The sequence below is a fragment of the Rhinatrema bivittatum genome, chromosome 4, assembly GCF_901001135.1.
Source record: "Rhinatrema bivittatum chromosome 4, aRhiBiv1.1, whole genome shotgun sequence".
In the NCBI taxonomy this organism is placed as follows: domain Eukaryota; kingdom Metazoa; phylum Chordata; class Amphibia; order Gymnophiona; family Rhinatrematidae; genus Rhinatrema; species Rhinatrema bivittatum.
Window position 1 is genome coordinate 86,466,974 of NC_042618.1, and position 12,727 is coordinate 86,479,700.

At 43.5% G+C, this 12,727-nt stretch overlaps 1 protein-coding gene across 1 annotated transcript in view; it reads right to left on the reverse strand.

The window, feature by feature from the left end:
• Positions 1–12,727, reverse strand: part of LIN52 (lin-52 DREAM MuvB core complex component) — a 268,699-nt gene that overhangs the window by 201,866 nt on the left and 54,106 nt on the right. The window contains exon 3 of the mRNA XM_029598442.1: positions 3,894–3,931. Coding sequence (XP_029454302.1) covers positions 3,894–3,931 — 38 coding nt within the window. The remainder of the gene's footprint in view (positions 1–3,893; positions 3,932–12,727) is intronic.

Below are 12,727 nucleotides of genomic sequence, written 5' to 3' on the forward strand. Positions count from 1 at the left end.
TTTCAATTTCAGGCTCTGCCATTTGGTCTGGCGACTGTGCCAAGGACGTTCCCAAAGTCATGATAGTGGTAGCTGCTGCTCTCCGAAAGGAGGGAATCCTAGTTCATCCTTATCTGGACGACTGGCTCCTCCGGGCGAAGTCCTGGGAACTGTGCCAACAGGCTGTCGACAGGGTTCTCCACCTCCTGCGCTCCTTGGGATGGGCCATCAACCTTGCCAAGAGCCATCTCACCCCCTCACAGATGATTGATTTCCTAGGAGCACACTTCAACACCACACAAGGGAAAGTCTTCCTACGCCAGGCTCGAGCAGATTCTCTCATAGCTCGGGTCCTACACTTCCGGGATCTCCCCATTCCCACAGCCTGGGACTACCTTCAGGTACTGGGATCCATGGCTTCCCCTAAGGACTTAGTGCCGTGGGCTTTTGCCCATATGCATCCATTACAACAGGCATTACTCTCTCGCTGGAAGCCGGTGTCCCGAGACTTTCAGGCTCCTCTTCCACTCCTGGACGCGGCCAGACACAGCCTGCGCTGGTGGACCAGCCTGGACCACCTGTTGCTAGGGGTGGATCTGGAGATTCCACAGTGGGTGATTGTCACCATGGATGCCAGCCTCTCCAGCTGGGGAGCTGTGTGTGGTATGCAATCGACTCAGGGGCAATGGACTCACCCCCAGGCGATATGGCCCATCAACCGTCTGGAGACCAGGGCGGTTCGGTTGGCCCTGCACCGTTTCCTCCCCTTAGTCCGAGGGCAAGCGGTGTGCATTCTCTCCAACAACGCAACCACAGTAGCATACATCAACTGCCAGGGAGGCACGAGAAGTCAACACATCTCCCGAGAGACAGACCAGTTGATGTTGTGGGCGGAGCTCCATCTGTCCCGCCTGGCGGCCTCTCACATTGCGGGGGTGGACAATGTTCAAGCAGACTTCTTAAGTCGCCAATGCTTGGATCCTGGAGAGTGGGAGCTCTCCGATGAAGCAATGCAGCTCCTAGTGCGGCGATGGGGGACTCCCCATCTAGATCTGATGGCCACACAATGGAATGCGAAAGCCCCGCACTTCTTCAGTCGCAGAAGCACGGCACGGAGGGAGTAGATGCCCTGGTCCTTCCATGGCCACGGGACCTTCTTCTCTACATGTTTCCTCCCTGGCCGCTGGTGGGGAAGGTACTACGGAGAATAGAACTCCATCAGGGTCCAGTAATCCTGGTGGCTCCGAAACTGGCTCAAAGACCGTGGTTCGCAGACTTGGTCAACCTGGCAGTGGACGGTCCCCTGCGGCTGGGACATCTCCCGCACTTCCTCCGACAAGGCCTGGTATTTTTCGACCAGGTAGATCGCTTCTGTCTTGCGGCCTGGCTTTTGAACGGTGCAGGTTGAGAAGGCGTGGGTACCTGGATGAGGTTATTTCCACCCTCCTTCAAGTGCGTAAGCCATCTACGTCCATTGCTTATGTCCTGGTCTGGAAAGTTTTTGAGACTTGGTGTGTCAATATGCATGTCTCGCCTCGGCAGGCGTCCATTTCCAACGTCCTCTCCTTCCTCCAGAAAGGCTTGGAGAAGGGCCTGGCCTACAATTCCCTGAAGGTCCAAGTGGCGGCCCTCGGGGTCATTCTGGGTCGTTCTGATGGACTTCTTCTGTCTTCCCATCCTGACATTATCCGTTTTTTGCAAGGGGTAAAACATGTTAGACCGCCGGTTGACTCCGTGTGTCAGTCCTGGAATCTTAATTTGGTCCTCCGGATTCTGTGTGGTCCACCGTTCGAACCTCTATCCAGAGCCTCTCTTAAGGATCTCACTCTAAAAACTGTTTTCCTGGTAGCCATTTGCTCGGCTCGCCGGATCTCGGAACTCCAAGCTTTGTCATGCGGGGAACCTTCCCTCCGTTTTTCGGACTCAGGAGTTTCGTTACGCACGGTACCAGCTTTCTTACCCAAGGTGGTTTCTGCTTTCCATCTGAACCAGTCTGTGGAGCTTCCCTCCTTCCCGGAGGACAGTCCTAGAGATCTCAAGCGACTTGACGTAAAATGGGTTCTCATCCACTATATGGAAGCTACTAATCCTTTTCTTCTGACAGATCATCTCTTTGTTCTCTGGGGCGGTCCCAAAAGAGGCTGCAAGGCTTCCATAACCACCATTGCATGGTGGTTAAAGGATGCAATTTCTTCCGCTTACATCAGTTCTGGGCGTATGCCTCCTGCGGGTATCAAGGCTCATTCCCTGTGCTCCCAGGCTACCTCTTGCGTGGACAGCCAATCTGTCTCTACTCAGGAGATATGTAGAGCAGCTACCTGGAAATCGTTGCACACTTTTGCGCGTCATTATCGCTTGCATGTTCCGTCTCCAGAGTTTGGCTCTTTTGGTGCCCAAGTTCTTCGTGCTGGGCTATCCACGGCCCACCCTATATAGGGAAGCTTTGGTACATCCCACTTTCTGGACTGATCCGGGTACGTACAGGGAAAAGAAAATTATTACTCATCTGCTAATTTTCGTTCCTGTAGTACCACGGATCAGTCCATATGACCTCCCTGTCTGGATTGAGCCCAGCTCGTTTTCTGCTTTATTAGTCTGTATACAAGAATTATCTGTTTCCAATTGAGTTTACAGTTCAAAGTTCATATTTGTTGATCCATACCATGTACTTTCTGGCTTTGATATTCTCTATACTGAAGGGATGCAGAGGGTGCTCCAACCTATTAGGGGCCGTCCTTACAGTTTTTGCTCTGACTCCATCTGCTGGAAGGGGGACATAACCCACTGTCTGGACCGATCCATGGTACTACAGGAACGAAAATTAGCAGGTGAGTAATAATTTTCTTTTATTTAGGTCAGCTTTTGGCTAATCCCTTCTTGATATTTTGCATTACCCAAATGGAATATTTTATTATTCGGATTTAGGGTTTTGGTTGGGACGGGACATGCTTTACAAAGATGATTCTCCAGTTTTTTGAGTGGTTTGTTTTTTTTTTTTGTTTTTATTATATTTATTTATTTAAAAGTTTTTATATACCCTGAATTGGTCAGAATTCTGACCGTCTAGACGGTTTACAATTAACATACATAATTAAAACAACAATACAAATAAAACATAACATATACTATGTTTCCAACATTGACTAATGAGGGTCTGTTGAGGGAGCAGGAGTGTTATTTTAAAAGTTTACTTAGGGAATAGCCACTGCTATTAATTGCATCAGCAGAATGGGATCTTCTTAGTGTTTGGGTAATTGCCAGGTTCTTATGGCCTGGTTTGGCCACTGTTGGAAACAGGATGCTGGGCTTGATGGACCCTTGGTCTGACCCAGCATGGCAATTTATGTTCTAATTCATTTTATGTTATGTTTTCTGTTATTGGTTGCATTGTCTTATGAATATTTTTGTTCACATTATGTATGTGACTATGTAGCATGTTCTACATCATGCATGTTTGTTTTAGTGTACCACAGTGAGAGCGCTTTGGTGATCTAGTGTGAAACTGGAATTAATAAATTAAGCAAGCAAACAATCTGAAATATACTGAGAATAAAAACACAGTAATATACAAACAACAAAAATGATCAAACATCCTAAAAAGAAAACCATTAAGAAGGAACGGAGAATTCCTCACTACAGCGCACAAGAAAACAAATGAACTGACAGCTGCTGATAGTTGTTGATTGTCTACCTACTAGGTTCAAAAACTTTAGCTCTGTAGGACATGACCTGTAAGTGTGAAACCATGTAAAATACTTACCTTTGGAAAACTACAATTGCATACTATAATGCTGAACTATAGGGAGGATGTAATGTAAGGTAGGGGAATGAGAATGAGCTGGGGAAGGAGACAATTACTAAAGTGGAGGGAGCACTTTGCACACTTACAAAGGAAATATGAAAGGATCACTTACACTTTTGAAAGATGCTGCAAACTCAGCAACCCCTGGTACTGTAGGGAGGAAGAGAAAGATAAATTATTATATACAAAATTTTACATTTGACTGAATATTAATATAAAAAGGAATCAAAATTCCATGCAGTGTATTAATTTCACCCTTTAAGGAACCCAACTCAAAGAAGTGCCATGCTGGGTCAGACCAGTGGTCCATCAAGCCAGCATCCTGACTCCGAAAGTACCCATCAGATCTTAATGGGAAGATCCCTTCAATGTTGCTCATTCCCAGCCATAGGAATTGGCAATGCCCATACTTACCTGCCTAATTAATAGACCTGAACTCCAGAAACTTCTCTAAAAGTTATTTAAAACCCTAAGCTATGAGGTAGTTAAACTAAATGCATTTCAGCAAACCTTGTGGATAGGTTTTACCCGCATGATGTGCTGAAATAATCAAAGCAAAACTATGTGGATAACGTTGCTTTGATTGTTGAGGCATGGAAAGTAGTGCATAAGCCCAAGCATGCTTTTTGTGTGGGTAATTTCTTAAGCAAACAAAGGGATAGTTTTGATTAACCAAAACTAAATATGTAAGTGCCTCCCCTGACCAATCCCTATCCTGGGAAGGCCTTCAAAAATGCATGGGTTAAAGTAACTATGGTGCTAACATACACAGGTACTGTTGCCCGTGCATAGGGTTGAGATTAAAGTAACTATGGTACTAACATGCACAGGTACTTTTGCCCATGCATAGGGTGGAGAGTAAAGTAACTATGGTGCTAACATGCACAGGTACTTTTGCCCGTGCATAGGGTGGAGATTAAAGTAACTATGGTGCTAACATGCACAGGTACTTTTGCCCGTGCATAGGGTGGAGATTAAAGTAACTATGGTGCTAACATGCACAGGTACTTTTGCCCGTGCATAGGGTGGAGATTAAAGTAACTATGGTGCTAACATGCACAGGTACTTTTGCCCGTGCATAGGGTGGAGATTAAAGTAACTATGGTGCTAACATGCACAGGTACTTTTACCCGTGCATAGGGTGGAGATTAAAGTAACTATGGTGCTAACATGCACAGGTACTTTTGCCCGTGCATAGGGTGGAGATTAAAGTAACTATGGTGCTAACATGCACATGTACTTTTGCCCGTGCATAGGGTGGAGATTAAAGTAACTATGGTGCTAACATGCACAGGTACTTTTGCCCGTGCATAGGGTGGAGATTAAAGTAACTATGGTACTAACATGCACAGGTACTTTTGCCCGTGCATAGGGTGGAGATTAAAGTAACTATGGTGCTAACATACACAGGTACTTTTGCCCGTGCATAGGGTGAAGATTAAAGTAACTATGGTGCTAACATGCACAGGTACTTTTGCCCGTGCATAGGGTGAAGATTAAAGTAACTATGGTGCTAACATACACAGGTACTTTTGCCCGTGCATAGGGTGAAGATTAAAGTAACTATGGTGCTAACATGCACAGGTACTTTTGCCCGTGCATAGGGTGGAGATTAAAGTAACTATGGTGCTAACATACACAGGTACTTTTGCCCATGCATAGGGTGGAGATTAAAGTAACTATGGTACTAACATACACAGGTACTTTTGCCCGTGCATAGGGTGGAGATTAAAGTAACTATGGTACTAACATACACAGGTACTTTTGCCCATGCATAGGGTGAAGATTAAAGTAACTATGGTGCTAACATGCACAGGTACTTTTACCCGTGCATAGGGTGGAGATTAAAGTAACTATGGTACTAACATACACAGGTACTTTTGCCCGTGCATAGGGTGGAGATTAAAGTAACTATGGTACTAACATGCACAGGTACTTTTGCCCATGCATAGGGTGGAGATTAAAGTAACTATGGTACTAACATGCACCGGTACTTTTGCCCATGCATAGGGTGGAGATTAAAGTAACTATGGTGCTAACATACACAGGTACTTTTGCCCATGCATAGGGTGGAGATTAAAGTAACTATGGTACTAACATACACAGGTACTTTTGCCCATGCATAGGGTGGAGATTAAAGTAACTATGGTACTAACATGCACAGGTACTTTTGCCCATGCATAGGGTGGAGATTAAAGTAACTATGGTACTAACATGCACATGTACTTTTGCCCATGCATAGGGTGGAGATTAAAGTAACTATGGTGCTAACATACACAGGTACTTTTGCCCGTGCATAGGGTGGAGATTAAAGTAACTATGGTACTAACATGCACAGGTACCTTTGCCCATGCATAGGGTGGAGATTAAAGTAACTATGGTGCTAACATACACAGTTACCTTTGCCCATGCATAGGGTGGAGATTAAAGTAACTATGGTGCTAACATACACAGTTACCTTTGCCCATGCATAGGGTGGAGATTAAAGTAACTATGGTGCTAACATTGCCCGTGCATAGGGTGGAGATTAAAGTAACTATGGTGCTAACATGCACAGGTACTTTTGCCCGTGCATAGGGTGGAGATTAAAGTAACTATGGTACTAACATGCACAGGTACCTTTGCCCATGCATAGGGTGGAGATTAAAGTAACTATGGTGCTAACATGCACAGGTACTTTTGCCCATGCATAGGGTGGAGATTAAAGTAACTATGGTGCTAACATGCACAGGTACTTTTACCCATGCATAGGGTGGAGATTAAAGTAACTATGGTGCTAACATTGCCCATGCATAGGGTGGAGATTAAAGTAACTATGGTGCTAACATACACAGTTACCTTTGCCCATGCATAGGGTGGAGATTAAAGTAACTATGGTGCTAACATTGCCCGTGCATAGGGTGGAGATTAAAGTAACTATGGTGCTAACATGCACAAGTACTTTTGCCCATGCATAGGGTGGAGATTAAAGTAACTATGGTGCTAACATGCACAGGTACTTTTGCCCATGCATAGGGTGGAAAATAATCAAAAAACCCATTTATGCAGGTAAAACAATTTTATCTGTGGAAAGAGCTTTCATTATTATATAGAAACATAGAAACACAGAAATGACGGCAGAAGAAGACCAAACGGCCCATCCAGTCTGCAAAGCAAGTTTCACACTTATTTTTTCTCATACTTATCTGTTTCTCTTGGCTCTTAGTAACCTTATGTTCTAATTCCCTTTCACCCCCACTATTAATGTAGACAGCAGTGATGGAGCTGCTTCCAAGTGAAATATTAAGTTTGATTAGTTGGGTAAGCGGCAGCATAGCTCTCTGCCATGAAGCAGAGGGCAATGCTGGATATGTGTGAAGTATTAGTTTTTCTTCTCCCCTGTCGTTGAAGCAGGGAGCTATGCTGGATATGCATTGAAAGTGAAGTATGCCTTGAAAGTCACATTAACTATCATCAAATATTGAAAAGCCTAATAATTGGTAATACCTATAGCCCATGAACCCATCCCTGTTTTTTTTTCTTTTTTTGTTTTTTTTTAATTGGGAGATGGCTGCCCTTCATCCTTCTGCTCCGTGAAGGTGGAACACCTACCACTGGCATCCCGCTCCGTGAATGCCTCTGTGGCTACTGCCACTCCGTGCAGTGTTTTGCTGCCTGCTCTTTTATACGTGTCCTCTGGACCTGATGGATCCACAATGTTTATCCCACGCCCCTTTGAAGTGCTTCACAGTTTTGGACTTCACCACTTCTTCCGGAAGGGCATTCCAGGCATCCACCACTCTCTCCGTGAAGAAATACTTCCTGACATTGGTTCTTAGTCTTCCTCCTTGGAGCCTCAGCTCGTGACCTCTGGTTCTGCTGATTTTTTTGTGTCGGAAAAGGTTTGTCGTTGTCTTTGGATCGTTAAAGTTTTTCAAGTATCTGAAAGTTTGAATCATATCACCCCTGCTCCTCCTTTCCTCTAGGGTATACATATTTAGATTCTTCAATCTCTCCTCGTATGTCAACCGATGAAGACCCTCCACCTTCCTGGTCGCCCTTCTCTGTACCGCTTCCAACTTGTCCTTGTCTCTTTGTAGATACGGTCTCCAGAACTGAACACAGTACTCCAGGTGAGGCCTCACCAAGGACCTGTACAAGGGGATAATCATTTCCCTTTTCTTACTCGATATTCCTCTCTCTATGCATCCCAGCATTCTTCTGGCTTTTGCTATCGCCTTGTCGCATTGTTTCGCAGACTTCATATCATTAGACACTATCACCCCAAGGTCTCTCTCCTGCTCCGTGCACATCAGCCTTCCCCCCCCCATCGAATACAGTTCATTCGGATTTCCACTCCCCATATGCATGACTTTGCACTTCTTGGCATTGAATCTCAGCTGCCATATCTTCGATCACTCTTCCAGCTTCCTTAAATCCCGTCTCATTCTCTCCACTCCTTCCGGCGTGTCCACTCTGTTGCAGATCTTAGTGTCGTCTGCAAAAAGACAAACCTTACCTTCTATCCCATCCGCAATGTCGCTCACAAAGATATTGAACAGGACCGGTCCCAACACCGATCCTTGCGGTACACCACTTAAAACTGCTCTCTCTTCAGAGAAAGCTCCATTTACCATCACGCATTGTCTTCTGTCCGTCAACCAGTTTGCAATCCAGGTCACCACTTCGGTACTCACTCCTAAGCTTCTCATTTTATTCACCAGTCTCCTGTGCGGAACCGTATCAAAAGCTTTGCTGAAATCCAAGTAGATGACATCTAGCGCTCTTCCTTGATCCAATTCCTTGGTTACCCAGTCGAAAAAGTCAATCAGATTTGTCTGACAGGATCTTCCCCTGGTGAATCCATGCTGCCTCTGGTCCCTCAATTCTCCGGACTGTAGATAGTTCACTATTCTCTCTTTCAACAGTGACTCCATTACTTTTCCCACCACCGAAGTGAGGCTAACCGGTCTGTAGTTACCAGCCTCTTCTCTGTTCCCACTCTTGTGAAGCGGGACCACCACCGCTCTTCTCCAATCACTCGGCACCACTCCCGTTTCTAGGGATCTATTGAACAGGTCACACAGCGGACCCGCCAGCACATCTCTGAGCTCCCTAAGAATCCTTGGATGAATCCCATCAGGCCCCATGGCTTTGTCCACTTTCAGATTCTTTAGCTCTTCCCATACATTTTCTATTGTAAAATGATTTTCATCTATTCCACTTCCCTCCAGCTTCTTGTGTAGAAATGGTCCTTCTCCAGGGTCTTCTTTAGTGAACACAGAGCTGAAGTATTCATTTAATATTTCTGCCATTTCTTCGTCTCTCTCCACACATTGATCATTTCCACCTTTCAATTTCACTATACCACTATGGACTTTTCTCTTTTCGCTGATGTATCTGAAAAATGTTTTGTCATCATTTTTTATCTCCTTGGCAATCCTCTCTTCCGCTTGACTTTTTGCCAACTTGATTAATTTCTTCGTCTCCCTCAGTTGAATCAAATATTCTTCTTTGTGCTCCTCCCTTTGGGATCTTTTATATTTCTTGAATGCTGTTCTTTTAGCTTTAATTTTGTCAGCCACCTCCTTTGAGAACCAGATAGGTTTCATTTTTCTTTTGCTTTTCTTTACATTTCTAACATAAAGAGTAGTTGCCTTGGTGATTGCTCCTTTTAGTTTGGTCCACTGCTGATCCACATCTCTCTCATTCTCCCATCCATTTAGTTCTTCCTCTAGGTACGTCCCCATTTCCTCAAAGTCCGTGTTTTTGAACTGTAAAACTCTTGTCTTTCTGGTTCTTTTCCATATTCTTTTAGTGATATTAAACCATACCGTTTGATGATCACTGGTGCTGAGGTGGGCGCCCACCTGGACATCAGAGACATTATCTCCATTAGTAAGCACTAAGTCGAGTATATTTCCTTCTCTCGTGGGTTCCATTACCATTTGTTTGAACAAATTTACTTGCATGGCATCCACTATCTCTCTACTATTTTTAGATTCTGCAGATGGGATTCTCCAGTCTACATCCGGCATATTAAAGTCACCAATGATCACCACTTCTCCCTTCTTACCTATCTTATGGATGTCTTCAACCAGGTCTCTGTCCAGCTCTTCCTTTTGGTTTGGGGGCCTGTAAACCACTCCAATATAAATGGATGCTCCTTCATCTTTTTTTAGGTCGACCCATAGTGCTTCTTCCTTGCCCCAACTTCCTTGCAGCTCAGATGCTTGGATATTGTTTCTGACATAAAGAGCCACACCTCCCCTTTTTCTATCCACTCTGTCCTTCCTTAACAAGTTATAGCCTGGTATTGCTGTATCCCAATCATGAGATTCTGTGAACCATGTCTCTGTGATAGCAACAATGTCCAATTCTGCCTCTGTCATTAGGGCCTGCAGATCTGGTATTTTATTTCCCAAACTATGAGCATTTGTGGTCATAGCTTTCCAGGTACTCTCTTTAAGGTTATTGCTTTTCCTGGACTCCTTATGAGACTTTAGTTGAGATTTGTTATTCACTTCACTCTTTCCTTTTGCAGTTGTGCCACTGATGCCAGAGTTATCCATCTCAATTAGCTTTTTCTTTTGGTTATGGATCTTGAAATTCTGCATGCATTGGTTCTCTCTCTTTTCTGGTAACACTTCAATGTTTTTCTCTAGAACTTCAGTTATTAATATAGGGAAGGCTTTTTGTTCTTGTTGCATTTTATACTGTGTGTGTCTCCTAGTCACTGGTCCAATTCTACCAGAGCCCACTGTGATCCTGTTTTTTAATGATTTACTTGATGACCTGATTGAGTGGGGGGGGTATACTTGTTGGCTTCCCATCTGTCAAGAATGGGTGACTGTAGGACACATGTGTTATCCTACCTGAGCCTACTGTATTTCTTTTTCTTGACTCCTGGTTAATCTTTGGTATTGGGGAATTATTTTCTGAGTAATGCAATGTGGGTGTAATTCTTGTAATTGAAGCTAATTGAGCTTTAACCTCAGTCAGCTCCTTTTTCATAGAAGAGAGTTGTGCACAGATTGGGCAAGCTCTAAGTTTCCAGATGCTTTCCCTCAGAATAAAGGCTCCACAACAGTTGCATTGGATAGTTCTCATATTGGTAAAGTTTTGGATTGGTAATTCTTAGCTGTTAACAATTTACTAATTTATCTTGTTGCTAATGCTAATTTAGTCAGTCTATATTAGAAATCTAACTCCAGGGGTGGGTGGGAGGGAAACAAACAGTTGAACCTGGGACAAGCTGGGTAGAGCAGGACACTTTCTAGAACTTTAATTGTCCTTTAGCTATTAAAGACCCCTCAGCACTTCTGTGCCAATATTAAGCAGATTATTAAAGAACAGCTATACAAAATAGAAATGCAGTTATACTGGATCTTAAAAAACAAACAGTTTGCAAGGAACCAATTATAATTATTATATAATAACAGACCTAGAGAAAGGTATAAACAGAGCAGTTCTACTTCACAGAGAACCCAGATATTAATGGAGCACAGAGCAATGATTAGAAGGAAAAGTGAAAGTAAACCAGCAGGGTGTTTTTTTTTTTGTGGGTTTTTGTAGGTTTTTTTTTCCCCAGAAAGAGCACCACAGAATTTAAGAGTAAGAGCACTTGAAAGAAGGGAAATTGAGAGAATTTTTTCCCCCAGAAAGAGCACCACAGAAATTAAGAGTAAGAGCACTTGAAAGAAGGGAAATTGAGAGACTTTCCTATTACACAGAGCTCAGAGGCTAGTAAATCAAATCACTAGTACAGGAATATTAAGAAAACACAGATATCTATTATGCACAGATTCTCTACTATATAGTAATTCAATTTTAAGACAGCCTTATCTGCACCGGGAACAGAAGATTCCTCTTTTGGTCTACCACTAAGCAGTCTGCAATCCCTACTTACCTCCCTATCTACTTACCTACTTAAGAAAGCTGTGGAATTTGATGCCAGAGGATCTGGTCAAGGTTGTTTTAAATCTGCACCCAGTTTATTTTAAAATTTCTTATACCCTTCTATCCACAGTTCTAAGTGGTTTTCAAAATACATCCATAAAATCTTTTACAGTTAGCTTCATGGATTGTCCCTAGTCCCTGTATTATTTGAAAGAACATAGCAAGTTTCTTTACTTTTCCCTAGACAGCAGGATGAAATAGCCATGACATGTGGGGGACGTCATCAAGCGGCACAGAACGGACTCATCTCTCCTAGTTAGCAGAGATTTTAGCATGTGAGGGAATCCTGCGTGGGCACTGTCTCATGAGCTCCCTCAGTTGATTTTAGAGCTAAGCTACAGAGACCATAGTTTATGGTAAGCTAATTTTTCCTATCAATATGTAGGACTGAATTAACCATGACATGCGGAGAGTCCCAAGCTGAGAGTTGCACTGTAGCATTTATTGAAGAAGCAACCCAGACCCCACCATGGAAAGGAGACTACTGATTGATCAGACTATGCAAACCTGCTCGTCTGACTTTACTGTCATTTTCTGAGAAGTTGTCTAGACAGTAATGGGACGTACAGGTGTCTTACGGATGACCAATTTGCAGCTTTGCAGATGTTTTGGAGAGGTACTGCTCACAGGTGAACAATGGATGAGGCAATAGCTCTAACTTCTTGAGCTCTGATGGTGTTTAACATGTAAACCTGCTTATATTTATTTATTTATTTATTTTTAGATACCGGTGTTCCTGTATGAAATACAGATCACATCGGTTTACACTGAAACATAACATGAAATTCGCCAAGAGGCATTACATAGAACAAGGTTATGGAACTTGGAACAGGGTACATTAGTTCAAAATTAACATTAATGTTGTAAAATTGATGACCACAGTCTGCTATCCAACATATGTTCGATGACTGCTCTGCCCAGTCTGTAAGGACTGTAAGATACAAAAAGTTGTAAAGTCTGCTAATGTGGCTGAGTTCTTCTCTTATAGCAGGCTATGACCTTTTTGCA